Source organism: Hemiscyllium ocellatum, chromosome 20 (assembly GCF_020745735.1).
Source record: "Hemiscyllium ocellatum isolate sHemOce1 chromosome 20, sHemOce1.pat.X.cur, whole genome shotgun sequence".
In the NCBI taxonomy this organism is placed as follows: domain Eukaryota; kingdom Metazoa; phylum Chordata; class Chondrichthyes; order Orectolobiformes; family Hemiscylliidae; genus Hemiscyllium; species Hemiscyllium ocellatum.
Genome location: NC_083420.1, coordinates 17,187,793 through 17,214,935, shown reverse-complemented (window position 1 = coordinate 17,214,935; position 27,143 = coordinate 17,187,793). Strand labels below are relative to the sequence as shown.

The 27,143-nt window shown below is 40.7% G+C and overlaps 1 protein-coding gene across 4 annotated transcripts in view; it reads left to right on the top strand.

Moving 5' to 3' along the window:
- Positions 1-27,143, top strand: part of epn2 (epsin 2) — a 71,077-nt gene that overhangs the window by 22,308 nt on the left and 21,626 nt on the right. For all 4 annotated transcript variants that reach the window (XM_060840538.1, XM_060840537.1, XM_060840536.1 and 1 more), the window contains exons 3-5: positions 10,621-10,733; positions 23,844-23,951; positions 25,193-25,346. In XM_060840538.1, the coding sequence (XP_060696521.1) occupies positions 10,621-10,733; positions 23,844-23,951; positions 25,193-25,346 (375 nt within the window). The remainder of the gene's footprint in view (positions 1-10,620; positions 10,734-23,843; positions 23,952-25,192; positions 25,347-27,143) is intronic.

Sequence of the window (27,143 nt, the reverse complement as noted above, 5' to 3'; positions counted from 1 at the left end):
CCAGATAATGCATTGAAGGTGTTAGGTGCCCTGTGTGAGAATGTCTGTGCCCCAATGTTCAGACTGATTCTAATCTAAAAAATGATTTACAGAATCTTACATGGATTTATTCAGTTTTTGAGCAAAATAAAATTTAATTCTGCAAGTACAAATTCACCCCACGGATTTGTGTGCATATGAATGTGTGCGCGTGTGGTGGGGCGGGGTGTATGTGTGAGAGTGTAAAGGGGTATGGTCTGTGAGAGGATGTGTGTGGGAGTGTATGAGAGAGAGCTGGTGTATGGGAGAGGGTCTGCGTGAGTGTATGGGTCTGTAGGAATGTGTTAGTCTGTGTGTGTGTGTGTATAGTGCAGTGGGGTCACCAGTAATGTGACACGAACCCAAGGTCCCGGTTGGAGCCATCCCCCATAGGTGCCGGAATTGGCTATTGGCATCTGCTCGGCCACTTTGAGTTGTTGCCTGTCCCAAAGTCCGCCATGGAGAATGGTCACCTGAAGATCCGAGTTGAATGTCCCAGGCTGCTGAAGTGTTCTCTGACTTGGAGGGAACACTCCTGTCTGTTGATGGTTATGCAGTGTCTATTCATCTGTTGCCGTAGATGCCGTAGACATCGGTCTCGCCAATGTACCGTGCCTGAGGGCATCTTTGCCTGCACTTCAGCGGTGTGGGATGTTTGACCGGGAATGAGTGACCATCCTCCAAGGCAGACTTCGGGACAGGCAACAATGTAAAGTGACTGAGCAGAGGCTGATAGTCAATTTCGGAGTGGCCTCAGCCAGGACCTTGGATTCATTTCATACTACAGGTGACCTCACTGCACTACACACGGAGACACACACTCCCTACAGATGACAGAGACACTCATGTAGAAGCACTCTCTCATACAATCACACATATACTGTCAAATGGACCCTCTCAGAGACTTTTATCCCTTTTACACTCGCACTCACACACTTACATATACTCACTCACAGACAATCATACCACCACGTCCCATCTCTTTCCCCCCTCTTGCGCAGACCTACGTATAAGTTTGGGGTGAATTTGTACTTGCAGAATTACATTTTATTTTGCTCAAAAACTGCACACAACCATGTTAAAGTCTGGAAATCCTTTTTTTACGATTAGAATCAGTCTGAACATTGGGGTACAGACAGCTTCATACAGGGCACCTAACACCTTCAATTCATTATCTGGGCCAACATGGCCCCTAGTGTTAAAGTTCACTTGAGAATGTAACTTTTAAGAGAGTTCTGGAATTTACATAGAAAAGAACTGAACCCAACATGCCCATTCTAAAAGATGACAGACTTAACAGACAATCTAGGTCTTTTTCAACATATAATTTCAGTTACACCACACTAAATCTTTGCTATAAGTTCTGTGTCCTACAATCTTGTATTCCATAGCCACCTGATGAAGGCGAAACATTCCGGAAGCTACTGTTTCCAAATAAACCTGTTAGACTGTAACCTGGTGTTTGTGATTTTTAACTTTATTAGAAAGAAGATATTTTGGAAATCTAAGATGTCATATACATTTGTTTAAAAAGGCATTCCAGAGGGCATAGGTTTAGGGTGAGGGGGAAATATATAAAAGAGACCCAAGGGGCAACTTTTTCATGCAGAGGGTGTTACGTGTATGGAATGAGCTGCCAGAGGAAGTTTTGGAGGCTAGTGCAATAGCAACCTTTTTAAAAGGCATCTGGATGGTTTTATGAATAGGAATGTTTTGGAGGTACATGGGCCAGGTGCTAGCAAGTGGGAATAAATTGAGTTGGGATATCTGGTTGGCATGGACGAGTTGGACCGAAGATATTTCTGTGCTGTGCATCTGACTCTATGACTTGATCTAAGAAAAAGCATTAACTGGCAACCCACAATCAAGTATTTGGGTCAAGATGAAAAATTAGCAATTATTCTCAGCAACTGCACTAAAAATTTGAAAATGTTGCTTGTGGAAAAACAAAATGTTTTTTTCTTTTTAAAGGAGTTAACAACACTCTATGCTGTAAGGTTGTTTAGGGAATATTGAGAGAGTATTCATGGAATCATAGAAAATCATAGAATCCCTGTGGTGTGGAAGCAGGCCATTTGACCCAACAGGTCCACACCAATCCTCTGAAGAGTAACTCACCTAGAACAATTCCCCTACCCTATTACTGTACATTGTTACATGGCAGTGAGCTTTGACAAATATACAATGTGGAAGTTGAGATTCACAGCTTGATGTGGTTCAAGACAAAAATATGCTGTTACTTTGCCAGGTGAGAGTCAGAATTTATAAATAGAAAATCAGGTGCAATTTTGATGATCTCTTGGTTTCTAAGGTTGCAAATTGAAAAGCCTATCTTTGAAATTTTCAGTATATTCTCTGAAGGCTTCTGTGCAGCCAAATACCAAATGTACATTTTATGCTTTTCTTTTGAATGCTGGCTATGTTTGCCACCTGTCACCAAAATTCAGATGATTCAAGCAAATTGAAAAATCAAACCAGCTTCATTTAGCCAGTTTGAAAAATGGATTTATTTGAGGAAATGACATGATGGTGATGAGTCAAGATTATTATCAGGATGTATCTGCTGATTACTTCAAATGAGCGTGCATGTTGCACCCTACTTGAACAGCATGACTAAGATAAATCTCATTCATATCCAAATTTTCCCAAATTATAAATCAATTGGAAAACTTATGAGGATTTCAGCACAATAGAGTGAGGTTTCATTTGTAATCATCTAGTTTCAAAAGAATGAAACCAGATTGGGAAAGCTGTCTCTCGCACTTGTAAAGGAACAGCCTGATGTTTTCTGGAATCTGTGATTCTGAAAGATGACTATGTCCCAGACACTAGCATTACCATCCCTAGATGTTTCCTGTTTCACTGGCAGGACAGATTAAGAAGAGATAGCAGCACTATGGCAGACAGTCGTATATGGGTTGTGCTGGAATCCACAACATTGAGTCCAGTACCTCCTGCTGACTACCACCTAACTCTCCACTTCTTAACCCCCCCCCCAATCCAGCTGATAAATTAGTACTCTCCATGTTGAACTTGACTTGAAGCATGTACTAAAGATGGCAAGGTGCAAAATGTACTCCTGGATGTATTTTTGAGCAGCAGTTGGTTGAGTCCTGAAGGACATTGGTGCTAGACCTGGCTTACTGCAGGTGACAACGGAACCCCACAAAAGTGAAAAACAGTCTTATCTTTATTCTTGCAGGTTTGCTTTCTGGAGGTACGTTTGTCCATGACAGAATCACAAGGTGTGAGCACACTTAGTCCATGTGGAGACAAATTAGTATCTGCACATTAAGGATACTGTCCATTGTATTATATGGTACTACCACTGTCCTAAATGGGAGAGATTTAGAACAGATTTAGCAAGTCAAAACTGGTTATTCAAAAGGTGCCGTGGGCCTTAGTAGCCATAGAACTGCTTTCACACTGTGATCCCAACGCCTATTGGAATGCCCGTAGTCAGAAGATCAATCCTGGTTCAGTGAAGGAATGCATGCCAGGACTAGCACCAAGCATACCTAAAAATGAACTGTCAACCTTTTAAACTTACACCAAGTAAGTAGCACCATGGATGTCCTTACACTCCAAGGACCGCAACGTTTTCAGACAGCAATCCACCACATCTTCTCTGGGGGCAGTTATAAGTTTGTGCTATGGACCAGAGTAAACCACCCCAAAATACATTAAGAAGATAGCCCAGACCCTAAATTTTTATTATTTTTAAAAGGCAAGTGTAAGATTTTGTGTTCTGGTTGTGATTTGATTGGTCAAACTACCTGGCTTGAATTAAAATACACTTCATTCTTACATTAGCATTAAAATACAAACTAAAGGAAGAAGAATTTGAATAACTTGATTGGAAAAATTAATAATATACAGCTATATGTTAGCTACCACTGATTGTCAGGTCCAAGATAGTAACATCCTATAAACGTACCCTTGATGGAGGCAGATTCAGTAAAATAGATTTTGTGAAACATTGCGTGTCAGACATCTAGGAGGAAAAAACACAGAGGAAACTGCATGCATGAGAGAGAGAACTTCAGTGTTTTACGACAGCAGGGAGAGATGTATAGCAGCTTCCAAATCTCAACAGCTACTGAAAGATAAACTTAAATTCTGGTTTTGTGGGAGCTTGACCTCACTCCTTCGTTTCGCTTCTATTGATCCAACTTTAATAAAAACCCCAAAACTTCAAGTTGTTTACTTTATTGGTCTGGAACAAACTACTTGATATCTCTGTCTCAACCTCTCTTCATTTTTTTTTTAAAAAGTCATAGTTTTGTTTACATGGGTAATAAATGCTGACCCAGACAGCATTGCACACATCCAATGAATGAAGAATAACATAACTACATCTCTTATATTATTCTAGTTAATCAAAGGTTGTGATATTCTCCTTTCTAAAAGTACAGAGGAACCTTGATTATTTGAACATGATGAGCGGGCACTATTTTGTTCAGATAATCAATCATTTGGTTAATTGATTTCCTCTGGGGCTTGCAGTTTTCTGTGAAGTTTGCTCCCAGTTCAGAAGACTAGGCAAAAGCACACTGTGCGAGACCTCGTCACCCCCGTCCACTCCCAACCCCATCTCCCTTCCAAAATCACCTCCATCCGCCCCAACCCTGCACCCCTGTCATTCCCACCCACTCTCTGACCCCCCCCACACACACACACCGCCCGTCTGATCCCACCTCTCCGGGGCAGTCGGACTGTACACCAACAGGAAGACTTTGTGGAGTAATTCTCCAAATAGCGCGCACGCACAACTTTTTCACAGGTTCCATCTTTGCCCTGTACAGGACAATGTTGGAGAGATTATTTGGGGAAGACTGGGTTTAGGGTTCACCCCTGCGTAGAAAGCGTGGGGGGAGAGAGGGAGGGAGGTCAGTCATTTAGAGACTGCGCCTGGACTGTCCAGGATTGTTCTTGGCAGCATTTCTGTGAGCCGAGTTTGTTTTTAATCGTTGTACCTGTAAACCAGGGAAACCCAGTGGATGTAGTCTATCTAGACTTTCAAAAGGCCTTTGATAAGGTGCCACACGGGAGGCTGCTGAGCAAGGTGAGGGCCCATGGTGTTCGAGGTGAGCTGCAGGGATGGATTGAGGATTGGCTGCCTAACAGAAGGCAGAGAGTTGGGATAAAGGGTTCTTTTTCAGAATGGCAGCCGGTGACGAGCGGTGTCCCGCAGGGTTCGGTGCTATTCGCGTTATATATTAATGATTTGGATGAGGGGACTGGGGACATTCTAGCGAAGTTTGCCGATGATACGAAGTTAGGTGGACAGGCAGGTAGTACTGAGGAAGTGGGGAGGCTACAGAAGGATCTAGACAGGTTGGGAGAGTGGTCCAGGAAATGGCTGATGGAATTTAACGCGAGCAAGTGCAAAAAGAATAAAAGCATAGACTACTTTCTAAATGGTGAGAAAATTAGTAAAGCCAAAGCACAAAGGGATCTGGGAGTGCTAGTCGAGGATTCTCTAAAGGTAAACATGCAAGTTGAGTCCGTGATTAAGAAAGCGAATGCAATGTTGTCTCTTACCTCAAGAGGGTTGGAATATAAAAGCAGAGATGTGCTACTGAGACTTTATAAAGCTCTGGTTAGGCCCCATTTGGAGTACTGTGTCCAGTTTTGATCCCCACACCTCAGGAAGGACATACTGGCACTGGAACGTGTCCAGCGGAGATTCACACGGATGATCCCTGGAATGGCAGGTCTAACATATGAGGAACGGCTGAGGATCCTGGGATTGTATTCATTGGAGTTTAGAAGATTGAGGGGAGACTTAATAGAAACGTACAAGATAATACATGGCTTGGAAAAGGTGGACGCTAGGAAATTGTTTCCGTTAGGCGAGGAGACTAGGACCTGTGGACACAGCCTTAGAATTAGAGGGGGTCAATTCAGAACAGAAATGCGGAGACATTTCTTCAGCCAGAGGGTGGTGGGCCTGTGGAATTCATTGCCACGGAGTGCAGTGGAGGCTGGGACGCTAAATGTCTTCAAGGTCGAGATTGATAGATTTTTGTTGTTTCGAGGAATTAAGGGCTACGGGGAGAACGCTGGTAAGTGGAGTTGAAATGCCCATCAGCCATGATTGAATGGCAGAGTGGACTCGATGGGCCGAATGGCCTTACTTCCACTCCTATGTCTTATGGTCTAATAAAAGGTGCGATCAGGGTTGAAACAGCTTTTTGACGAAATGTTTCTATCGGAACCTCGAGATCCCCTTCGGATAATCTGATATTCGGATAATTGAGGTTCCTTGTATACAGTCCCAGGACTCTGTTTAAAATTGTACTCTTTAAGTCTGTATTACCTCTCCTCATTCCTCCTGCGAAAAAAATAATGTTTGCCACTTCTCTGCTTTAAATTTCAGTTGTCATTTATGAGCCCCTTTCACCAGCTTGTGTCCATCTGGAATCTTACAACCTGATGTAATAGATATGCGAGCAAACTTCTGCTTTTTAAATGGAATTCTAGATGTTTTCAAACACATTCCAGGCAAATTCCTATTTTGCTGACTTTTTGATATCATAATATATAGAAATTTTGCCTTACATTTGCTTAGATTGCCAATTACACATTTTAAAAAGTGAAATTCTATACTTTGTCAGATGTTTGATCCCAGAAATGTCTCTTCAAGATATCTGGATGAGACAAGTGTACCACCACAGTTGGAATATGGTCTTTAGCATTAAAATGGTAATAAATAAACCCTTCATAATAGCAAGGCCCAAACATAAGCTTTGTTCAGTTTTCATTTAAATTTATCTTGGGGTATGCATTTGTGAATTTTAATTATTTTTAGGTGCCTGATGGAAACAGCACACAATACAATAAATGTTAGTCTAACGCAGTATAGTTCAAGCCTTTGCTGTTGATTTATGTATGTTTAATTTTATATAATGTTCCCATTGTTTTAGTAAATCTGCCTCCACTCCCACATTTTCTTTTAATAGGTGGGTAGACAACAAAGATGATTAAAGGAGAAACTTTCAATAGTTCTGTTTCTTGGATAATTCAACGAGAAGCAATGTGATTGTTACCAGTTGTAATTCAATATAGTAAAAGAGGAACATGTATGTAAAATATGATTGGAAAATTAAATGTGTAAGTGTTCTTTTGTTTGCGTAAGGTTGAATTAGCGTGATGGGTGGGGGGTCGTTGGAGGAGGGGAAGATGGACACAGCTGACATCAGAAGTCATACCTTAGAACTCCTAAAGAGACCAGTTGCAAGAACTAAAACTAATAAAAATGTCTGCTCATCTGTTTGGTATGATGGGTAGAAATACAGCCAAATTTGGGCGCCCAATAAGTTAAATTTTAACTGTTTAAAATGGACCTCATTTTAATTTGGAGCATCTCTAGCAATGGCTTCTCTTCCTGAATGTGCAGTGTCTCCTCCAGAGTTCCCCAAAAGGTCTCTGATTTCTTTTAAGTATGTGTTAACCCTCAGTTAAATCCAGACATTGGGACATTGATAATTATTTGACTCTCGTTCCAGTTGTCTTTCTTTCATTGCATCATAGGGGGTGTTAATTTGGCTAGTCAAGTCCATATCACCATCTATATAACAATCCAGTTGGTTCTACTATATTTGCCTCATCACCTCTGTCATTTTATCCAAATATTCAGATATATGAAGTCAAATCAGCCTTTTACAAATCAAGTCTCCCCAAGAGCCAGTTGATTTCTGATGATTATTTTTTAAATCTCATTGTCACTTTTTGATTCATTGTCAATTTGTCAAATTGCGCTGCTCAATATGTTATTAAATACAGTAGTCATAGAGATGTACAGCATAGAAACAGATCTTTGGTCCAACTCGTCCATGCCAACCAGACATCCTAACCTAATCTAGTCCCATTTGCCAGCACTTGGCCCATATCTCTCTCAACCCTTCCTATTCATATACCTATTCAGATGCTTTTTAAATGTTGCAATTGTACCAGCCTCTGCCACTTCCTCTGGCTGTTCATTCCATCCATGTACCACCCTCTGCATGAAAACGTTGCCCCTTAGGTCTCTTTTATATCTTTCCCCCTCATGCTAAACCTATGCCCTATAGTTCTGCACTTCCCCCACCCCAGAGAAAGAGTTTGTCTATTTATCCTATCTATGCTCCTTATGATTTTATAAACCTCTATAAGGTCACCCCTCAGCCACTGACGCTCCAGGGAAAACAGCCCCAGCCAATTCAGATTCTCCCGATTAGCTCAAATCTTCCAACACTGGCAACATCCTTGTAAATCTTTTTATGAACCCTTTCAAGTTTTACAACATCCTTCCAATAGGAAGGAGACCAGATTTGCACACAGTATTCCAACAGTGGCTTCACCAGTGTCTTGTACAGCCACAGCATGACTTCCCAACTCAATACTCCTGACCAACAAGGGAAAACATACCAAACACTGCCTTCACTATCCTATCTATCTGCGACTCCACACTCAAGGAGCTATGAACCTGTACTCCAAGGTCTCTTTTTGTTCAGCAACATTTTCTAAGACCTTACTGTTAAGTGTATACATCTTGCTCTGATTTGCTTTTCCAAAATGCAGCACCTTGCATTTATCTAAATTAAACTCCATCTGTCACTTCTCAGCTCATTGTCTCATCTGATCAAGATTACATTGTAATCTGAGGTAATCTCCTTCGCTGTCCACTACACCTTCAATTTAGGTGTCATCTGCAAACTTAGTAACTATGCCTCCTATGTTCACATCCAAATCATTTCTATAAATGATGAAAAGTAGTGGACCCAGCACTGATACTTGTGGTCACAGGCCTCCAGTCTGAAAAACGATCCTCCACCATCACCACCCTCTGTCTTCTATCTTTGAGCCAGTTCTGTATCCAAATGGCTATTTCTCCCTATATTCCATGAGATCTAACCATGCTAACCAGTCTCCCTTCCAGCTTGACAGTGAGAACAACATGTTATCATAAACATGTTTGTCATGATTGCAACCTCCCATGCTGCTTATGCTAGAGTTGAAGCAAGTTGCTGTGTCCTGATAAGATTTGAGCTTGTATTCCTTGTGTCCTATTCATCACTGCGATGACCAGTTTCTGCCAGTATAACGTTGCCCATTCTGTAACTACTTCATCTCCCGTACTCTGAAACCCCTACTGTGCTTTACTCATTTTTAGACTTGCTTTTCTAGCCGTCTATTATCTAATGTTTATACATTCAAACTTATCCAAAACCTAATTGCCTCTATCTTGGTTCACATTACATCCTGGTATCACCTGTTCTTGCTAAGCTTAATTAGCTTCCAATACAAATGCTCAAGAAGGAAATTTGAAATGAATACCATGACTCTTGCAGTTTTGGTGGGCTTCTGTGGTCAATTCTTCATTTGCCATCCAAATCTCTCTGATAAGGTTAAAACTTGTCACTATTTCCCACATCCAATTTCTTGCATTTTAGTTGATACATCAGTCTTCTACATCAGTGAAGAAACTTGAAATTTTCTTAAAGATAATTCACTAGTGTAATGTATTTCTACCAGTATTAGACAGCTGCAGAGAAACCACACAATAATTCAATCTCTGTTTTTGGTAATTGGCTGAATTATGAATGAATTCTTTCTGTTAAAAACGTTTTAAGACTGAACCTTTGCCAGTCAGTATCTTTGTTGAAAATGCTTCTTTACTGGCAGAAAGTTAGGTAGGAGTAAGCTATTAGTGTTGGCTATGGATTTTTAGATGGCTTAGAAGCCCAATCCTAGCCTTGCAGGTTCCTTCACAATGAAGACTTGGGTTGTCAGCCAGTAGAGGAGGTGGAGTTTTGTTGGTTCAAATAGCTTTCTGTATCACTTGATGGCTGCTTGTATTGATTGGAAGATCTAACTTTTGATGAATCACCACCCCTTTTAGCACTTTGTATTGTACAGAAATGTAGAGAAGACTAGTGTTCAATAACTGAGTTTAATGCTATGTTTGACACCACTATTCTCAAACTTGAGTACAGTAGGCCAAGTTAATGTCCCTGACACTGCCTTGTTTAACAGTGTTTTGCTCAGCTCCTCTATAATCTTTAAAGCTGTGCTCACTAGGATTTCAGTTTGTAATTCAGAGTGCGAGAATAATTTGAGGGGAAATGAGTTGTAGTTGGATAGAAGTTTGTTCAATACATCTTTTAAATTTTCATAAATGTATTTGTTAGCAATTTTAAAATGCAAATTTTGAACCATGCCACCAAACGTCTGCAATCTGTGTATTGAGAAATGGAGTAAAAAAATTAAATGTTCTTTATTCTTTACTCTATTTTTCAATGGCCAACACTAGACTTAACAGTCAAGTTGCTATCAAAACCAAAGTGCATGTGGAAAGTTGATATTCGTTTAAAGTCAAATGTACCTGTCAGAATTAAGCTACATTATGAAATGTGTTCATCTTTCTTGAAAGTGGGTGTATTTTTACTCTAATAGTAGCCAGAGTAGCCAGTTGCAGTTAGTACACTCTGTAGTGGATACTGTTGATATTATAAGTATCTTCAGTTTGTGACTCTGAAGGTGTCATGAAATAAAGTTGGAATGCGTAAACATTTTTTGATCTTTTCAGTTTTAATGGATGCTTTTTTTTTGTTTTAGCAACGTCTCCACGAGCTTCATCAGAATTAGAACAGGCTAGACCACAAACCAGTGGAGAAGAAGAACTTCAGCTGCAGTTGGCTTTAGCCATGAGTCGGGAAGCAGCAGAACAGGTACATTTATGAATAGTTTGCTCCATGTTCCTTGTATGTTACTTATCAAAATCAGATTGTGATCTGTTCACAATAGGCAATTGCTTGTTGATATCTGTAATCTGATATATTAAGTTTGTATATTTTTAAAGGAATGCGTTATGTTTAAACAAAGGATCTCTAAAGTTTGATAGTCTGGAGACTTTACAAAATCTATTTGTCTTCTAAAAATTCATAGAACAGTTTAATATAGACTAGTTCAGTTGATCTCCTAACTTTAAATCTGATGAACACCCTTGCATCATCTCAGGAGAAGATAAACTAACCTTTTCCTTTTTGAAATGAAATAAGCAAGTGTTGAGGCTTTGTTTCACATGGTTGCATGTAGTACAGTAATGCAACAGCACCCAAAAGAGGGAAAATGATATCAATTTTATCTTTGCTATAAGAGATAAAGAAGAGTATAACATTTTGTTTGCATTCTTCCTCTGATTCTTAATTTTTATTTTGGATTTTCTTTTACTCAACTTCTGGCTCTTACAACTTGGTAAGTTTTCCCTGCTGACTATTAGGATGGTGATGTGGAGGATTATTTGATGCTGAGTGAGAAAAGTACCAGCCCAGGTGACAGCTAGCTGTACAGGTTACATTAGTGGGCCAGGCTAGATATATCATCAGAATACTGCAGATCTGCAAAATTTGGATAATGAGTTGGCTGCTGGAACGATATGCCTAAGCATTTAATCTTGGAGTGGTATGATTATTCCTGTGCACAAGGAGGATAATCTTTAGTTGACTATAACAAACTGGAAAAGATTTGAGCTTGTAAATGAAATTTGGTACCTGATACTCCCCTTAAGCAGCATGGTGAGCATCACAACTAATTAAGTTGGAAAGCCTTGCATTTTAACCATAGCATATAAACATCATAATACACTTTTGTTCCATCAGTGCATTTTGTACAGATAAAGCTTTTATCAATCCAATCATAGTAAGCAGTATAAATAAGTTTCTTGAGCATTGTAACACTTTTTTTGTGAGGTCTCTAGACATACTGTTACTGGACTAATCCAGAGCTAAAACTAATCTAGGCTAATCCTGAAGAGACAGGGATTCAAATCTCATAACAGCATCTTGTGGAATTTAACTTCTAATTTCAAAAATTCATTTAGTTAAATTTAGAAGTTAATTTCAGTAATGATGATCATGAAACTATTGCATTGTCATGAAAACCATTGGTGAACCAAATGTCATTTTGGGAAAGAAATCTACCTCCCTTATCTGGCCAGACCATACGTGAGTTCAAACTCCCATAAATGTAATAGACAGGAGACAATAGGTGCAGGAGAAGGCCATTCTGCCCTTCGAGCCAGCACCACCATTCATTATGATCATGGTTGATCATCCTCAATCAGTATTATAGACTATGCATTTGGCTTTGAGCTGCCCTCTGAAGGGCTGAGCAAGCTACTCAGTTGTATAAAACTGCAAGAGTAATGTCAAAAGGTAACAAAATAGCACAGAATATCCGACATAAATCTAGGATCAGGGACGATAATGGTATGCCATACCCAGCTGTCCCTGAAAATGTTTTCTTACCAACATCTGGGGTCTAAGACTGAAATTTAAGAGTTGTCCTGTGTACTAATCAAGCAACAGCCTGAAATAGACTTGATCACTGCAATATATTTTGCATCCAGTTTCGTAGAGCCAAGAATATGGTGCTATAAAAGCACAGCTGGTCAGGCAACATCCAAGGAGCAGGAGAAGTCGACGTTTTGGGCATAAGCCCTTCATCGGGAATGAGGCTTGTGGGCCGGGGGGTGCTGAGAGATAAATGGGTGGAGGTGGGGCTAGAGGGAAGGTAGCTGATAAATAGGAGAGGAGGGTGGAGCAGATAGATGGGAAAGGTGATTGATAGGTCAAGGAGTGGAGGGCTTGGATGCCTTCGTTGTGGCAGATCGCTGTGTATAGGGACTAGATGTCTATGGTGAAGATGAGGTGTTGGGGGCTGGGAAAACGAAAATCTTGGAGGAGGTGAAGGGCATGGGTGGTGTTTCAAATGTAGGTAGGGAATTCTTCGACTAAGGGGGACAGGACAGTGTCATGGTATGCACAGATGCGCTCAGTGGGCATTCACAGTTGCACATCTGACAGAGATTTATCTGTACCTCCACCAATGTCATTACTGTATCGTTGCACCCGATGTGGTCTCCTGTCCATTGGGGAGACAGGTTGCCTCCTTGCGGATTGTTTCAGAGTACATCTCTGGGACACCCGCACCAACCAACCCCACTGCTCCGTGGCTGAACACTTCAACTCCCCCTCCCACTCTGCCACAGACATGCAGGCCCTGGGCCACCTCCATCGCCAAACCCTTACCACCTGATACCTGGAGGAAGAACAAATCATATTCTGCCTTGGGACCCTGCAACCACATGTGGATTTCAACAGTTGCCTCATTTTCCCTCCCCCCACATTATTTCAGTCCCCAGCCTCCAACCCGGCATTGCCCTCTTGACTTGTCCACCACCTTTCCTATCTATCCGCTCCACCCTCCTCTCCGATCTATCACCTTATCCCTCCCCTTCATCTACCTGTTGAATTCCCAGCTACCCTTACCTCTAGCCCCACCCACCTCCCATTTATCTCTCAACCCCATGGCCCACAAGCCTCATTCCCAATGAAAGGCTTATGCCCAAAAGGTCTCTTTTCCTGCTCCTCAGATGCTGTCTCAGCTGCTGTGCTTTTCCAGCACCACACTCTTGACTTTGATCTCCAGCATCTGCAGTCCTCACTTTCTATCCGGTTTCCTAGACCCCTCATTACCATCTCTAGATGGACCCTGCGCCACTGGCAGAACAGACTCCATAGAGGTAGCAACATTGGTATTGCTGCTTAGTCCATTTTAAAAGGATTTATCACAATATTTTCACTGAAGAAAAATGCCATATCTATTAGTTCACTAGATCTGCTGACTTTTCTGCCTCCCCAACCATCATTTACTTCCCTTTGCAAGACTCTCCATTTATACAAATCTGTCAGATTCTTAAGAAGCATCATGAAAAACAAGCTTCATAGATTCATAAGTCAAACAGCACAGAAACAGATCCTTCAGTCCAACTCGTCCGTGCTGACCAAGTTTCACAAACTAAACTAGTCCCACTTGCCTGTGTTTGGCCCAAATCCTCCTCAACCTTTCTTATTAATGTACTTGCCCAAGTGCCTTTTAAATGTTGTTACTGCATCTGCATCTTTCACTTCCTCTAGCATTTCATTCCACATATTTAATGACCCTCTGTGAAAAAGGTTCTTCTCCGGTCCCTTTTCAAATCCGTCTCTTTTCACCTTAAAAGTATGCCTCCCAATTTTGAATTCCCCCACCCTAGGGAAAAAGGCCTTTAGCTCTTCACCTTATCCGTGCCTTTCATGATTTTATAAACCTCTATAAGGTCACCCCTTAACCTAGCTGCAGTGAAAAAATTCCTATCATTTCTAGCCTCTCCTTATAACTCGAATCTTCCAGACCTGGGAACATCTTGGCAAATCTTTACTGAACCCTCTCCAATTTAATAATATCCTTCCAATAGCAGGGTAGTCAGAACTGTACACAGTACCCCAAAAGTAGCCTCACCAATGTCCTGTACAATCTCAACATGACATCCCAACTCCTATACTCACTATTCTGAAAAATGAAGAATAATCTGCTAAATGTCATCTTAATCACCTTACCTACCTGTGATGCAACTTTCAAAGAATTACATACCTGAGCCCCTAGGTCTCTGTACAACAATGCCCAAGGCCATACCATTAACTGTATAAGTCCTATCTTTGTTTATTTTACCAAAATGCAATATCTCTCATTTATTCAAATTAAGCTCCATCAACACTCCTTAGCCCATCGGCTCAATTGATCAAGATCACAATGGGGTGGCACAGTGGTTTGCACTGCTGCCTCACAGTGCCAGAGACCCGGGTTCAACTCCCACCTTGGGCAGCTGTCTGTGTGGAGTTTGCACATTCTCCCCGTGTCTGCGTGGGTTTCCTCCGCGTGCTCCGGTTTCCTTCCACAGTCCAAAGACGTGCAGTTAGGTGAATTGGCCATGCTAAGTTGGTCTTCGGAGGGTCAGTGTGAACTTGGGTTGAAGGGCCTGTTTCTACACTGTAAGTAATCTAATGTAATTACTTTCACTGTCGACTAGACCGCCAATTATGGTGTCATCCACAAACTTAGTAGCTGTGCCTCCTAAATTCTCCTCATCCAAATTGTTTTTATAAATAACTAACAAGAGTGGACCCAGAACCAATCCCTGCGGAACACTGCCAGTCTCAGGCCTCCAGTCCAAAAAAATAATCTTCCACCACCCTCTTGTCTTTACTATCAAGTCAATTTTTTAATCTAATTTGTTTTTGGTATCTTCCAAATATGGAAATTTCAAAACATGTTGCTCAGTTTCTAATTTATTTTGTTTTTTTTCTTGTTTGTTTGAATAGCATCTTCTGCCTTGGGATTTCTTTTGTAGTTGTATGGAATGCTAATACTTCAGAAACTGGCAAGTGGTGTTGTTTGGGTGCCAGGGAATTCAGCTATCCAATGAGACTTTGCAATTCTTCTATTTTTGTTTTGGAAACCAGTGCATCTTTTTGTGAAGCTCTATTTTGAATAATAGCAATAGGTCCTGAGTGTTCTAAACAAGATTATCGATGAAAGTGATATTTGATCCATTCTGCCTGACTTCCAATCCAATGTACTTAATCTCCCAGAAGCCATGACTTACAAATTTAAATTCTGCTTTAAGGCCATTTAAGATGATATCTTTAAATTCACTCCTTACCCCACCTTAAAAAAAATTTTATATGTCTCATAAAAATATCTGAAAGCTGCCCCTTATGATGCCAGTAAAACATGACCGGGTATGCTATTAACTGAAAACAGCCCAATTTTAGTAAGAGACACCTTAATTGGAAGTACCAAACTATAGAGGCATCATTAGGGCCATATATACAGTTAAATAACTTTGAGTATCCCCGCTACTTTTGGTACCTCTTTTGGACAATGAAGAAACCCTTCCTCTTAAGCTGACTTCACTGTGAAAATGCAGCTTCAATATCAGTTAGGGTTCTAGAGATGTACAGCACAGAAACACACAATTGAACTGCTCTTCCAAGGACTCATAGTAAATGAAGCCAAAAAAATGTCAATGCTATCCTGTCGTTGCTAAATCTACTTTTGTATCTTGATCTAAGTTTTTCTTCAAAACTTCATGCAACTAGCCTTGCTTTAGCCTTACAAGTTCTGTTGGTGATTTCTGATGCATAACCACCTCGGTTATAAGACTGGTTGTCCCATAGGCACTTCTTTCTACACCCCAAATTTACTTTGCTTCTTAAAATTATCTAATTTCTGTTTTGAAGTTTTCCTTTCATACAGTTGCCTATGACCTGTATATAGTTGCTCTCACCTATTAGATAACATTGTGTCCTTCTTTTTCTGTCCTATCACTGATGGTCCACTTTGTGCAGTGAATGTTGCTGGGAAGGAATGCTTTCCTAAGAAATTTTTTTTGTGATTTTGACACTTGTTCTTGTGTATGTTTATGCATAAATTTTTAAATATTGTAAAAATAAAGTCAGTCCATATTTGATACTTCAGCACAGTCCAAAAATGTATATGTCAGCATGAATAGAGAGTTTCCAATCAAATTTCTGCAGTCTCGTGTACAACCTATTAAATTCCTTTATGGACTCTACTATAGCACTACCTTCAGTCTGTCTGAATTTGTGAAAATCTGACCACACACATCAGGCAGAGAATAAATCATCTTTTTGATTAACTTTATCCTTGAAAGTTAGCTATCTATCCAAACCTTCATCTGTGTTCAGGCCAAGTTTCAATTCTTTTTTTAAAAAAAGCTTTTGCTTCTTGGCGCTTGTCTTTCTGTTCCAAAGCAAGTAAAGGCCATATTTTGCTTCCTGTTTAGTGAATAAGTAAACCAGGCCCACATTGTAACTTAATTCTTCCACTTGTCATAAGGCTCATTGTCAGAAAACTGGGTGAGTAATTATATCTTCTAGGAGAAAGTGAGGACTGCAGATGCTGGAGATCAGAGCTGAAAATGTGTTGCTGGAAAAGCACAGCAGGTCAGGCAGCATCCAAGAAGCAGGAGAATCTACGTTTCGAGCATGAGCCCTTCTTCAGTAATTATATCCCAAAACTTTATTTTGACTCAACCATCCCCTGCTACCAATATTAAATTCTAAAACAGTTTTATTCTTTTAATTTTAAATGATTTTAAACAAAATTAGGTGCACTCTTATTTCAGCATATTATTTCAGTTACCTATACTTCATGAAACACTCAACCCATTGATTACTAGCTGCCATATTTAGAGTTAAAAATCACACAATACCAGGTTATAGTCCAACAGGTTTAATTGGAAACACACAAACTTTCGGAGCGACGCTCCTTCACCAGGTGATTGTGGAGGGCTCGATCGTAACACAGAATTTATAGCAAAGATTTGCAGTGTGATGTAACTGAAATTATAAATTGAAAAATTGATTGTTTGTTAAGCCTTTCATCTGTTAGAATACAGTAATAGTTTCACTTCTTTCACATGTAAATCACAAAACCCTTTTTAAAGGGTTAGCTGCTAACAATGGTGATAGCTAGAGAATATGTTGAAGGTTCTGGATCAGTGGTGCTGGAAGAGCATAGCAGTTCAGGCAGCATCCAAAGTTCAGTGAAATTGACGTTTCGGGCAAAAGCCCTTCATCAGGAACAAAGGCAGTGAGCCTGAAGCGTGGAGAGATAAGTTAGAGGAGGGTGGGGGTGGGGAGAAAGTAGCATAGAGTACAATGGGTAAGTGGGGGAGGGAATGAAGGTGATAGGTCAGGGAGGAGAGGGTGGAGTGGATAGGTGGAAAAGGAGCTAGGTAGGTAGAACAAGTCAGAACAAGTCATGGGGACACTGCTGAGCTGGAAGTTTGGAACTAGGGTGAGGTGGGGGAAGGGGAAATGAGGAAACTGTTGAAGTCCACATTGATGCCCTGGGGTTGAAGTATTCCGAGGCAGAAGATGAGGCGTTCTTCCTCCAGATGTCTGGTGGTGAGGGAGCGGCGGTGAAGGAGTCCCAGGACCTCCATGTCCTCGGCAGAGTGGGAGGGGGAGTTGAAATGTTGGGCCATGGGGCGGTGTGGTTTATTGGTGCGGGTGTTCCAGAGATGTTCCCTAAAGCACTCTGTTAGGAGGCGCCCAGTCTCCCCAATGTAGAGGAGACCGCATCGGGAGCAACGGATACAATAAATGATATTAGTGGATGTGCAGGTAAAACTTTGGATGTGGAAGACTCCTTTTAGGACCTTGGATAGAGGTGAGGGAGGAGGTGTGGGCGCAGATTTTACAGTTCCTGCGGTGGCAGGGGAAGGTGCCAGGATGGGAGGGTGGGTTGTAGGGGGTTGTGGACCTGACCAGGTAGTCACGGAGGGAACAGTCTTTGCGGAAGGCGGAAAGGTGTGGGGAGGGAAATATATCCCTGGTGGTGGAAATGTCAGCAGATGATTTGGTTGATTCGAAGGTTTGTAGGGTGGAAGGTGAGCACCAGGGGTGTTCTGTCCTTGTTACGGTTGGAGGGGTGGAGTCTGAGGGCGGAGGTGTGGGATGTGGACGAGATGCGTTGGAGGGCATCTTTAACCACATGGGAGGGGATATTGTGGTCTCTAAAGGAGGAGGCCATCTGGTGTGTTCTATAGTGGAACTGGTCCTCCTGGGAGCAGATACGGCGGAGGCGGAGGAATTGGGAATACGGGATGGCATTTTTGCAAGAGGTAGGGTGGGAAGAGGTGTAATACAGGTAGCTGTGGGAGTCGGTGGGGGTGTGTTGAAGGTGTTAGCCCCCTGTGTTCTCTGTCTATGACCTGATGTTTAGAGTGATTCTAATCTAATAAGTGATTTACACATGAAAGAAGTGAACACTTTCTCACACTCTCAATCCCTACCCCAGACAGACAAACACACACACAGACAAAGACCCACATGCACACATATATTTTGTGGGGTGAATTTGTATTGCAGAGTTACATTGCACTTTGCTCAAAAACTGCATACATTCATGTAGAACTCTGAGCTCAAAAACTGCAGGAATTTATGTAAAACTGTTATCTCACTTATTAGATTAGAATCAATCTAAACATCAGGTCACAGACAGAGAACTCAAGGGGCTAACACCTTCAACATATTGTCTAGCTATCACCATTGTTAGCAGCTAACCCGAGAATGCAACTTTAAAAAGCAGGGTTTTGTGATTTACATGTGAAAGAAGTGAAACTATTACTGTATTCTAACAGATGAAAGGCTTAACAAACAATCAATTTTTCAATTTATAATTTCAGTTACATCACACTGCAAATCTTTGCTATAAGTTCTGTGTTACGATCGAGCCCTCCACAATTACCTGATGAAGGAGCGTCGCTCCGAAAGTTTGTGTGCTTCCAATTAAACATGTTGGACTATAACCTGGTGTTGTGATTTTTAACTTTGTACACCCCAGTCCAACACCGGCATCTCCAAATCATATTTATAGAAACATTCTAAACCCAATTAGCTCTTGATTATCAACAACAGTAACAGGAATTTCTGGAGGAACTCAGCAGGTCTGGCACCATCTGTGGAGAGAAAGCAAAGTTAACTTTTTAAGTCCAGTGACCCTTTTTAGAACTGATAGCTAGGAAAAGGTGGTATATATGCTGTAGATAGGGGTCAGGGCAGAAATAATGAATGGATAGGGAGAGTTGGAGCCCAGAGAGACACCAAAATGACAGGCAGACAAAAGATTGGATGATCGTATGTTAAGGAGAAAGAAAAAAGCTGATAAAAGGCACCATAAGTAGATGAAAATAGGTTGGGGGAGATGTGCTAGAAACAGTTCATGTCATGCCAGGGCCTGTGATTTGGAGATGGGTAAAGCAGGACATGTTCAGGTTCTAAAATTATTGAACTCTGTATTGAGCCCTGAAGGCTGTAGGGCAGCCAAGTAGAAAATTGGGTGCTATTTTAGATTGTTTAGATTAGATTCCCTACGGTATGGAAACAGGCCCTGCAGCCCAACAAGTCCACACTGACCCTCCAAAGAACAACCTACCCAGACACATTTCCCTACTTTATATTTACCCCTGACTAATGCACCTAACGCGATGGGCAATTTAGCATGGCAAATTCACTTGACCTGCACATCTTTGGACTGTGGGAGGAAACCGGAGCACCCAGAGGAAACCCTGCAGACACTGAGAATGTGCAAACTCCACTTCCTGAGGCAGGAATCGAACCCAGGTTTCTGGCGCTGCGAGGCAGCAGTGTTAACCACTGAGCACTGTATTTTTCTAGCTTTCACTGAACATCCCATAAGCATTGCAGCAGGCCCAAGACAAAAATGTTGACTCGGCAACACTGCAGTGTGTTGAAGTGGCAGGCAACTGGAACTCAGGGTCATTTTTGTGGATGGATGCTAGGTGCTTTGGAAAACAGTCACTTATCCTGCAATTTGTCTTCCTACTGTAGAGGAAACCACATTGTGAACTGTGACTACAGCGACAAGATTGAATAAGTGCAGGTAAATTGCTGCTTCACTTGGTAGGTGTGTTTGGAGACTTGGATAGTGTGAAGATAAAGAGGAAAGTGTTGCACCTTGTGATTTTATAGAAAGTTGGCATGGGGGAGAATTGCTGAAAATGTGTTGCTGGTTAAAGGGCAGCAGGTCAGGCAGCATCCAAGGAGCAGGAAATTCGACGTTTCGGGCATAAGCCCTTCATCAGGAATGGGGCAGAATTGGCATTGGAGGTGGTGTGGACCAGGATGTCCAGGAGGGAACAATCCCTGCGAAATGCTGACAAGGGAAGGGAGAAGAATGAGAGGTTGGTGGTGGCGGCATCCCACCAGAGTCGATGGAAATTGCAGCTTCTAGCTTGTTTATTATTAGCCCCCTCATTCCCTTCGATTATTGGGGTCCTCCAATATTTCAATGCAGAAGACAAGGTGGACACATTTCCAACCATGTTCAAATAATTGTTGAGTTAATAATCCTTCTCAGCCACCCTTTTGATCTCCACTATCACAAGTCCCAGCATTCGTCCAATTTGATTCACTTCAATTACTATCAAAACAGCTGAAAGCGCTGGATACTACAAAGGCCATGGATCCTGACAATGCAACTGCCATACACTGAAGAATTGTGCTGCAGAATTATCCATTCTCCTAGCTTAGCAATTCTAGTACAGCTACAATATTGGCATCTACTATATTGAAAAATTGCTTAGATCTATCCAGTCCAGCAAAAATGGCAAGATAAATCTAACCCACACAATTACTATCTCATTAATCTGCTTTTGACCATTGGAAAGCTGATGAAAGGTATCATTGACAGTTTTCTGAGGGGCTTCTGATATATCAATAATTATTTATCAGAGCTCCGTGTTCATTCTGCAGGACTACTCAGTGCCCGACCTGATTCCAGCTTTGGTAAAAGAGCTGAACGTAAGCAGAGTTTAGAATAATTTCTGCATTTTAACTGGGTATGGCATCAAAGAACAAAATAGTCACCGAAAATCAGGAGCAGAACTCTCCATGGGTTGAAGTACTACCTGACACAAAGGAATATGGTTATTGTTGGAAGTTATTCCTTTTTCACAGAAGTCAGAATGTTTTCTGATTATTGCACTATGTTCTATACCATTCCAGTACCCTGAGATACAACATAGTTTTTGCCTAAATGCAACAAGATCTGGATGAAATTCAGATTTTGGTTGATAAGTGACAAATGGCCATTATCTGGCACTTGTATGGAATTAATGTTATTTCCTTTAAGAGAAGGTGTAACTATCTGCCCTTGATGTTCAATGGCATTACCGTCACTGAGTCCAGAAACCTAACTGGATTAACCATACAAATAAGCTGACTACAAATGAAGGTCAGAGGGAGGAATTTGGTGCCAATTAACTGTGAACCTGACTCCCCAAAAACATTCTACATTCCACAAGATACAAGTGTGATGGAATATTCTACTTGCCTAGATGATTGTGACCACTCCAACTGTGTTTTCACAAGCTGGACACTTCGGGACAAAGCAGCTGTTTATTGATTTCCAATTAATCAGCTTAAACGCTTTCTTCCTCTACTAGAGGATACAGTAGAAACCATACAAGACACCCACAGATGCACTGCAACAGCTCATCCAGTATCTTATGTTCACCACCTAGGAGGATAAGTACAGCAGATCACGGGAAGAGTATCATCTGCAAGTTCCCCTCCAAACCAAGGACCAACTTGATTTGAAACTGTATCATTGTCCCTTTACTCTTACTGGGTCAGAATTCTGAAATTTTTTTCCTAACAGCACAATGAGTGCACCTGAATGGATTCAAGTGGTTCAAAGAGGTGCCATTTTTTTTCATATCCTGAAATTCTCTTACATGCAAGTGAATGATTTTATTTTTCATCATCGGTAATACTTTGTAAATCTATTAACCATTAAATAATCCAGCTCTTTTTACATCTAGGAATGCTGTTAGATGCAACTTTTTTTTTTCGCCCTGTCACCAAACTATCTGTGGTTTTTTTTCATCTGTTAATCACCTCCAGTAAATCACCCGTGTTTATAATTGAATAATTTACGTGCAAAGCTTGTTAAGGGCAATGAAAACCATCAAAGGTAAGGGAGAGGTATAGAGAGGGCTAAATCAAAATGGAGTTGAAGGGGACTACCATCTTCTTGAAGGCAAATGGAATTGAACAATCAATACTGTTGTGAAGGAAACTGAAAATGTTACCAGTCCTGTGCATTCCTAATGAGCAAAAACCAATTTGTACATTTATTGAAGGTTTTCAGGGGCACCAGATGCAACACTTGATAACAACATAAGGAATTGCCTTAAGTGACACAAATTATATTTTAATTCTACATGATCTCATTATGATGCCTCGGTCATGTAATTGTCAAGTTTAGAAAAATAGTCCCAGCAATTTTGTTCTTCCAGGCACTGTGCACCAAGACCTCTGTAATTCTTTGTACATTTTCACTTGTAAAGCTCACAAAATAGTAACCAACATTAGATGCAATATTGACCTATCTTGAGAAGTCTGCCCTTCTCTGATGCCAGCATTCTTGAAGCAACAGTGACAGCAGCATAGAGGCCATGATCATTCAAGCCAACTTTACTGGGTTGATCATGTGCTTAGGATGCTTGAGTTCCAACTGCCAAAGAAGATCATCTTTATGCATTTCCAGGAACGCACTCTAATGAGAGGACCACAAAGGAAGCATTTCAAAAACTACCTCAAGGCTTCCCTCAAGAAATGCATTATAGATTTCAGCACTTGAAAGACCTTGTTCAGAAGAAGCCGACTTGTTGCAAGCGCCAGTGTGAAAGGACACAATTCTTTGAGAACATACATTGGCAAGAGGGAGTACAGAAGAGAAACTAGAGAAATGAATGGCAACAATTACAAGGCCAGGGACCAATTCCACCTCCCAAATGTGTAGTCAAAGGTGCAACTCTAGGATTGAGCTCATCAGCCACGTAAAGACCCACAGAGCCCATGACTAGTGACACGGAAGTTCCTAGGTAGACAATTGTATTTGATTGCTACTGCTGAGAGAAGCGTGTGAAGTGCTAAACACTGCCTCTGATCTGAGAGAAAATATGTACATTCATTGTCCGAGTAGCTTTTACTGGTTACTGTATTTGGTTTAGAACTGAGTAGCATGACGTTGAATACATTCCATGTTGAGATAACTAGCAAAGAAATGTACTCAATTAATGCAGAATTTGTGTGAGCAAATTGTTCTCGCTTGCAACCCATAATCTTTTAACAGGAGATTATCTAACTTGGATATTGTTTGCATATGTTCAGATTGTCTCTCTGGAAATTCTAATTTTTCCCTTTTCTTTCCCCATATTGTCTTGAAATTTGTGTGACAAATGTCTTTTTATTCTTTTATTCTCTTTAGGCAGATTTGAGTTTTCTGAAGTTGCTGTCATGCCTTGGTCTTATTAATTCATCTGTCAATATGTACCCTAATTAACCTGTCACTGCATACAAAGGGAATGCTTTATAACTTTGCACTGTAATTCTCATCAGGAGGATCGTCTTCGCCGTGGTGATGATCTTCGACTTCAGATGGCCTTGGAGGAGAGCCGCAGAAATTCAGCTGTAGTAGTGGGTAGCACAGCTCCAAAGAAGAAAAAGGTGAGAGTTATGATTGCTGCTTCTGAATATAATCTGGAAGCCATCAGTATCACAAGGTGGTTAACTTGCTGTTACATTGTTGAGTTGAATAGTGTAGGATGCACTTAATGGGAAGGTGGGCAAGCAAGTGAAGAAAGAATAGGAACATATTCCAAAGGGATTGAATGAAATGTGAAGAAGACTAATGGACATAAACACTAACAATGACCTATTAGGACCAACAACCTGCTTTTGTTCTTTTTATATTTTCTAGGGGTTTTTTAAATCAGTTTTCAAGGCCTGTAAGTTTGTTTTAGCTTTGAATTAATTTTGGGAATTAATATTGGGAAGGTGGAACTTTGATTCAGTAGTAATAAATATTTAGAGTATCTTGTGATTCAGTGGCCTGTTTTAATTTTTTTTGGCAATAGAATATATGGTTGACTTTTGTAGCCAATATAATTAAAACATTTTTAAAATATTATATCACTGTAATAGTATTGGCTTAAAATGTTATTTTTTGCTAATCATGTGTGCTACTGTCCTTTCGGAATTGTTGTTTACCTTTCTGGAGACTGATGAAATGAATTACTTAGCAGTAAGGGTGTGAAGTCTACTTTAAATGTACACTTAAGAGAAAATGATCCAGCTGCTAGATCACGGTGTTGATTGTCATTGTGTCATGGAGGTTGGAAATATTTCCACTTCCTGATGTCTCACCATAATTATGCTGTTATGGGAGAGGAAAGTCAGATGATGAAGACTTTACACAAAAAAAAAGTTAGTTTATCCTCCTTGCATAGATTCTGCAGCTACTTGAAAGTGACATTGGGAGAAATTAGTTCGCTCACTCTTGTACTTGTGGACAGTACAGGGAAGAAATACCAGAAGGGAAGTTTTTTGTGCTGTTTGCATCCTTCCCAAAAAACATTGTTCATAAATTTCAGTCCTGAAAGTAAGGACCCAACTTTAAATCTGAAAATGAATTGAATTTTCAGCTGGATAAAATCAAGCCTAAGATTATCAATTGCATAACCTAAAGTTATATTTGGGAACAAAAAAGTGGTAAGTGCACAGAGGAAACACTTCTTAAAAATGTATTCCATTTTATAATCCTTAAAAATCTACTAAAAGTACTCTGATGTATCAACCTGAATAGATCCCAGGTCAGAATTGCTTCATATTTCACTCTGGCATTTTTTTGTAGTATTTTTTGTTGGATAACTTACTTCTTTTCTTCCCTTCTCCCAATTAAATAACAGGCATCCATGGTTACTCTCATGGATCCCTTGCCAACTGCAGCAACACAAAAACCTGTAGTGTGGGGAGTATCTGTTCGACCTGTTTCTATAGAAAAAAATGACCCATGGGGAGAAGCAAGCAGTCCAGTAGCATCAGATCCATGGCAATCTGTTGGTAAGATTACTTGTACTGTCCGTTGCATTGTGTGTAAAAATAACATTGCGGGTCCTTTAATTTCTAATCTAACTAATAAATTTAAATTTTGGTACTAAATCCCTTTTTTGCAAATTATGTTAACTTTTATTCCAGAATGTTTCCCTTTTGTTTTTCATTGCTAACTTTTGGCTATCCTACAAATAACTTTTAGTTATTTAATACTTAAATATGAAACGTATCATCCCAAATTAACATATTGGAATTGCAGAGATAGCTAATCTTCCATAAGGTATCAAGCAACCAGAATACAGTATGGCTTAAAACGTATGGCCTAGTAACTCAGAAGACACAGATAATGATCTGGGGATCCAGATTTGAAGCCATGGCAGTTGGTAGAATTTGAATTCATTGAAAATCTGGAATTTAAAGTCAAATGACCATGAAACTATTGTCGATTGTCATTAAAATCCCTTCTGTTTCACCAAGCAATCTGTCAATAATAGCCTAGTGATATTATTGCTGGACTATTCATCCAGAACTCGGGGAATGTTCTGAGGACCCAGATTCAAATCCCTTCATGGCAGATGGTGGAATTTGAATTCAGTAAAAAAAAATCTGGAACTAAGTCTAATGTTGATCATAAGTCCATTGTCAATAGTCAGAAAAAACCCATCTGATTCACTGATGACCTTTAAGAAGGAAATCTGTCATCCTTACTTAGTCTGACCTACATGTGACTTCAGACCCACAGCAATCTGGTTGACTCTGAACTGGGCAATTAAGAATGGACAATTAATGTTGTACTAGCTAGTTATGCCCTCATCCCAGGAATGAATAAAGGAAAAAAAATGTTTTGCTTGGTCTGGCCTGTGTGACTATAAATCCACAGCTGTGTGATTGATTCTTAGCTGCCCTCTGAAATGGCTTAGCATAGATGGACAGGCCACCTGACACTGACTAAAGCACTTGGAATCACAATGGCAAACACAGCACTGCCAACCTTACAAAGTACTCTTTAGTAACGTTGTACTAACGTTCCAAAATTAGAAGAGCTCACAGACGATTTAAAAAATGGTTTGACTCATAGAATCCTATTTTACAGAAAATGTCAAAAACATTAGATTAGATTACTTACAGTACAGAAAACAGGCCCTTTGGCCCAACAAGTCCACACGTACATGCTGAAGCACAACCCACCCAAACACATACCCCTTACCTAACACTACGGGCAATTTAGCATGGCCAGTTCACCTGACCCGCACATCTTTGGACTGTGGGAGGAAACTGGAGCACCCGGAACTATCATATTGCCTGAATATGACCTGTACCATTGAGCAGCAGTAGAGGTGGCGGCACAGTGGCATACGGTCGGGAAGGAATTGTCTTAGGAGCCCTCAGCATTGACTGTAAACCCTGCAAAATCTTAAGGCATCAGGTCAAACATGAGCAAGGAAATCTACTGATTGTCACATTGCACCGCCTCTGAGCTGATGAATCAGCTGTCCTCCATGTTGAACATGATTAGGACGAAACTTTGTGATACAGGTGCAGAATGTACCCTGGATGAGGAACTTCAATGTCATCCATCAACAGTGGTTTGACAGTATCACTACTGACCAAGCTGGTTGAGTCCTAAAGGTCAAATGTGCTAGCCTGGATCTGCAGCAGGTGTGGTGGATTAAACAAGATATAGAACATATTTGACCTCATCCTCACTGATTTACCAGCTGCTGGTGTAGTATGAGTAAGACATGCCACCCCACAGTCCTTATGGAGAAAAAGGACTCTTCAAATCAGGGATACTCTCCAGTATGT